A 5,335-nucleotide genomic window follows, 5' to 3' on the forward strand; every position below is an offset into this window, starting at 1 on the left:
ATGTGGGGACAGAGATGGAGCCTGACAGGCAGCCAACCCACGTTCTTTCTACGTAGACCCCCAAAACACCCCAGCAGGGGTTCCACCTGGGCTACAACACCCCAATTTTGATCATGGTTTTAAATATGTCACGTTTTTGCTCCACACAAAAGCCACGTTAGTCTTTCCTCACCACCCACACAGCTTGGAAGAAGAGGCAGAGGCAGAAACGTCCTTAGTGTCATAAATCCTGCTCCAAGCTGGGGATTAAAACCAAGAGCATTAGGCCTGTAAAAAGGCTTAATTAAGCCTGAAGAAGAAGATATTGTTTGAGCTACACATGGTTCATACGCAAGCCAGGAGCCAGCTCATGTCTTCCTTTTCCTGAGGACCCCAACCAGGAGCCCAAGCCGAGGGATGGCCACGAGCCACCAATGTCCACCTGCAACCCAGCAAGCCCCCTGCATCCTGGGCTGCATCCCCAGCAGGGCGAGGGGGGGGATTCTGCCCCTCTGCTCCGCTCTGGGGAGACCCCTTCCCACTGCTGCCTCCAGCTCTGGGGCCACCAACATCAGAAGGACATGGAGCTGTTGGAGAGGGGCCAGAGGAGGCCACGGAGATGCTGGGAGGGCTGGAGCCCCTCTGCTGGGAGAACAGGCTGAGAGAGGTGGGGGGGGTCAGCGTGGAGAAGAGAAGGCTCCAGGGAGAACTTAGAGCCCCTTCCAGTCCCTAAAGGGGCTCCAGGAAAGCTGGGGAGGGGCTCTTGTTCAGGGAGTGGAGCCATAGCATAAGGAGGAATGGTTCTAAACTGAAGAAGGGGAGATTTAGATAGATAGATTTAGATAGATATTAGGGAAAAATTCTGTGAGGGTGGTGAGATGCTGTCCCACGTTGCCCAGAGAAGCTGTGGCCACCCCATCCCTGGAGAGGTTCAAGGCCGGGCTGGATGGGTCTAGTGGGAGGTGTCCCTGCCCAGGGCAGGGGTGTTGGAACTAATGGTCTTAAAGGTCTCTTCCACCCTAAACTATTCTATGATTCCATTATTTAAGGATGGCTGTGCAGTGAGAACAACCAGGAAGGGAGACAGTCCCCAGGGAGGGACTTCATGGTCTTTAAGGTCTCTTCCACCCTAAACTATTCTATGATTCCATTATTTAAGGATGGCTGTGCAGTGAGAACAACCAGGAAGGGAGACAGTCCCCAGGGAGGGACTTCCCAACAAGAGTCAGTGTATGGCCAAGGACTTATGTGTGAAATACTTGTTATAGAATCATAGAATCATAGAATGGTTTGGGTTGGAAGGGACCTCAAAGATCATCTAGTTCCTACCCTCTGCCCTGGGCAGGGACACCTCCCACTAGAGCAGGTTGCTCAAGGCCACATCCAGCCTGGCCTTGAACCCCTCCAGGGATGGGGCATCCACAACTTCCCTGGGCAACCTGTTCCAGTGTCTCACCACCCCATAGTAAAAAATTTCTTCCTGATATCTAATCTGAATCTTTTTTCTTCCAATTTAAAACCATTTCCCCTTGTCCTATCATTACCCTTCCTGGCAAAGAGTCCCTCCCCAGCTCTTCTATAGGCACCCTTCAGATATTGAAAGGCCGCTATAAGGTCTCCCCGGAGCCTTCTCTTCTCCAGGCTGAAGGTTATAACCCAAGGCAGACACCAAGCACCCCTGCCAGAGAAGCAGGTTGCAGCCCTTTCACCCATGGTGAGGGGGGTGAGATGCTGACCTGGCACAGGGTGTCCACCTCACGGGCTGGCCCCAGATCTTTACCTGTAGGTGCTGGCTGTGCGAGGCTCCCCCAGCTCCCAGCGCCGATTTCGGAGCCGTTCCAGGCTGAGCTTCAGGCAGGGGGGGATTAGACACATCCAGAGCTGAAAGGGGATGGAGTTGCTGTGTTTCACTCTGCCATTTCTCCTGCCCCAGGTTTAACGATGAGGAGGTCTGCATGTGCCCGCAGGTCTCTGTCCCACAGCAGTTTTTCTCCATCCCTTGGAACTCGTTCAACCGAGATGTGCTGAAATCCCTCTATGGCTTTGCTCCCATCTCCATGCACTGCAACAAATCCTCAGCCGTCCGCTTCCCGGTAGGTACCAGCTTCACAACCAAAGCTTCACAGCAAAATCCCTGGATCTAGGTAAAAAAAAGCAGCTCAGCCACAGGGTGACACTGATGAGATGGGCCAGGTCTCTGGTGCTCAGGGCACAGCTTCGGGGCAGGGACCTGGAGCTGCCTGGGGAACCCCAGTGTCACCAAGACATTGAGCCCAGCCCAAACCTGGTGCTTAAAACAATACGGCACCAGCCCGCTGTGGATGCTTTGGGCAGATTCAATTAGGGGATGCATTTGCATAAAGTGATTTTGAGGCTGCTTTTGCTGAGCATTAAAGCAGGGTGAGCTCCAGAACCGAGGAGGAACGTGAGGTGGTTTTTAGGATTTTTGGCAAAGTACATCAGGTCCCAGCAGAGCGAGCTCATTACGCACAGCATCTGTGCAGTCTCCAAACACGGCGATCCAGCAAAACGTGAAGGATAAAGGGCTGTGAGATCTTTAAAAAAACCAAAAAACAGGCCCAGCCACGATGGTCACGATGATGAAGCTTTAAAAGCAATGATGGTCCCTATCACCACCAGCTCCCGACACTGTTTATCAGTGTAATGAGCTCGCAGGATCCCTTATCTCTGGATCCAGCATTATCCGTTGCAGCGCCAGAGGATGCCAAGCTGGTTGCAGGGAAAACCATCACCTTCCTGCCCCAGTAAAACCTCTTTAGCAAACTCTGCTCTAGAGGAGGCAGAAGCCTTTCCAGTCCCCTGGAACTGGAGACCTGGCACCTCTCGGCCACACAGAGCCCGGCTGCAGGGACAGAAGGGGTGGAGAAGTTTTGTGTGGCAGCCCAATTATGATTTAAGCCTCTTAATTACAGTGCAGGCAACTCTCTTGATTTCTGCGAGGTCTGGGGGGTGGCCGGTAAGAGACTGGAAGGGAGAAGATCTGGCATTGGCACAATGTGGGTCAGGAGCATCGTGGTGAGGGCGAAGGAGCTGAGCTGCCCCTCCTGCTCTGCGGGTGTTTTCAGAGCGAGCCCGATTTTAAGACACCTCATTTATTCCACACTGTTTCTGCCAAGAGAAAAGCACCAGCTTCTAATTAAGCTCGTGTTTTTGCAGTTCAGCGATCCCAAAGCTGACGAGCTTACTGGAAGGACTGGTTGCTGTTAACTATGTGAGCGGCCGCGGGGATGTCACCGTCCCCCAGACCCCTGCACCTGCAAGGGCTGGCACTGAGCTCTCTACGTTCAGATTTCCACTCAAAAGCACAGAAAACAACAACTATCGAGACACTCCAAATGCCTTTGATCTACCCCAAAAGCAGGGTGCTGGTGAGGGTTTGGGACTTGTCATCAGGGCAGGAGGACACTGCAGAAGATGGGCTCAGGGCTGGGGCACCCTAAACATGCTTAACTGCTCTCTTAAGCCATAAGGGGACAGGAAAAGAGTCATTTCTCCAGCTGGTGCTCCCCTGCAAAGCTGTCCCCTCTCCGGTCACTCCCCGTGTGACCGGTCCCTCCATCCCATTCCACCTTTTCCTGGTGCCAGAGCAGGCTCTGGCCCGTTTTCGCTTGACATACGACAAGGAATTTAATCTGAAAACACAAATCCAACCTTCTTCTTCTTCTTGCCGATGAGTCACGGCTCTACCTCTCCTCTCCAGCCCTCCCTCCTCCCGCTCCCGCTGCGGCTCAGCCTCTCGCTGACGTTTCCGCATGAGCGCCCAGCCGGCAGCCAAACCGGAGCATCACAGCTCAGCCCAGCCTGAGCAACCCCCCCCCCAGCCCCTGCCTGCATCTCACCCGGCCACTAACCCCGACAAACAAGTCACATCTGAGCTACATCCTGCCCCGTGGGCTCAGCCCTCAGCACCGGCTCAACCCAGGGGATTGCTCCTTGCAAAGAGCATCCTCCAGACAAGGTGTCCCCCGGCACCCAGGGAGCTGGGGGGTTTGTCCTGGCTGTGGTCACCTTGAGCCCTGATGGCTGTGACAGCCCTTCCCCGTGGCACCTCATCCCACTTCCTGCCTCCCTCCTGTCTGGCAGCAGCTTCAAATGAAATCCATGTTGGCACGATGCAAATGTCACCTCCAACCAAACTCCCTGCCAATACCTGGTAGAGAGCTTTTTTCAAGGCTGGGATGAGAGGGCGGTGGGTCGGTGAGACTCCCTGGTTGGAGTTGCCTCCATCTGATGCGGTGGGTAACGCTTTTTTGGGGTGGAAACTCCCTGTCTGTGGTGGGTTTGTGCAACGTGGTGCACTGCAGACATCTGTGCCACTACGGGGATGCGTAGGTCCTTCTGCAACACAAATAATTAGTAACGTCTCATAAGAAAACATCCTGGTTTGCGCTAAAAACACTTCAAATATAAAAGATGATTTCATTTTTTCAAGTAGGGAGGAACACGGAGTCTCCAAGTACCTGAAACCCTGACTTGGTCTCATGGTGCTGATCTCTCTTGCAGGGTGAGTGGGAGAAGCAGCCCCTTCCCACCATCACCGAGAGGCTGCAGGAACCCATCCCTCACTGCCCGTCTGCCCCGGGACCACGGCCTGCTGCCCCCGTGCCCCTCAACCTGGGGCCGCTCAGGAAGGACTGACCCCGTGCCCACTCCTTCCATCACAACGGGAAGCATCTCCGGGCAGGAGCATCCACGGGGGAACATCCCATTGCTCCCCCGACACCCCTGCCCACACAGCGATGCCGACCAGTGCCCTGGCCCCTCTCTCTGGAGGAGGTTGGGGCTCACAAGTGAGTTCAGAAAGTACTCAGGAGCTGGAAACTGCTATATTTAGCCAGTTATTAGCAATCCCAGCTCTGAGTAATGCTGCTTTCCGCCCCCAGAATAATAACGTGGAGGTTTGCTATTGTGCCGAACCCAGCGCGGCCCCGGGGAGGGGGGGGGAAGGAGCCTGTTTTCCCGCAGGGAAACTGAGGCACAGAGCAAAAACCTGCGTGGGAGGCAGAGTAACAGCCTTCCCAGTGCCCCACGGTCCCGTCTAGCTCAGGGAGGCGTTTCTCCCACGCCGGCATCCTCGGCGGGGATGGAGGGATGGAGGGAGGGATGGAGGGAGGGATGGATGGAGGGATGGAGGGAGGGATGCTGTGACGCCCACCCGGGGCTCGCTTCCCTGCTGCAGGGACTGCAGCTCCCCGTCGTGCTCCTCCTCCCACTCCCCCACGCTGGGGATTATTCGCCTCGACGCCACCAGATGCCAATGGCCGGGAACAAATGATGCCTCCGTGATGGGGTTTCGAAAGGGAGAGGGGGTGAAGGGGAGGAAAAAGGGGGTGGG

At 55.2% G+C, this 5,335-nt stretch overlaps 1 protein-coding gene across 1 annotated transcript in view; it reads left to right on the forward strand.

The window, feature by feature from the left end:
* DBH (dopamine beta-hydroxylase (dopamine beta-monooxygenase)) overlaps positions 1-4,978 on the forward strand; it is an 18,747-nt gene extending 13,769 nt beyond the window's left edge. Inside the window, exons 11-12 of the mRNA XM_014942789.1 lie at positions 1,913-2,072; positions 4,504-4,978. Of these exons, the coding sequence (XP_014798275.1) occupies positions 1,913-2,072; positions 4,504-4,638 (295 nt within the window). The 3' untranslated portion in view covers positions 4,639-4,978. The remainder of the gene's footprint in view (positions 1-1,912; positions 2,073-4,503) is intronic.
* Positions 4,979-5,335: the final 357 nt, after the last annotated feature.

Source organism: Calidris pugnax, unplaced genomic scaffold, assembly GCF_001431845.1.
Source record: "Calidris pugnax isolate Ruff unplaced genomic scaffold, ASM143184v1 scaffold102, whole genome shotgun sequence".
Taxonomy (NCBI): domain Eukaryota; kingdom Metazoa; phylum Chordata; class Aves; order Charadriiformes; family Scolopacidae; genus Calidris; species Calidris pugnax.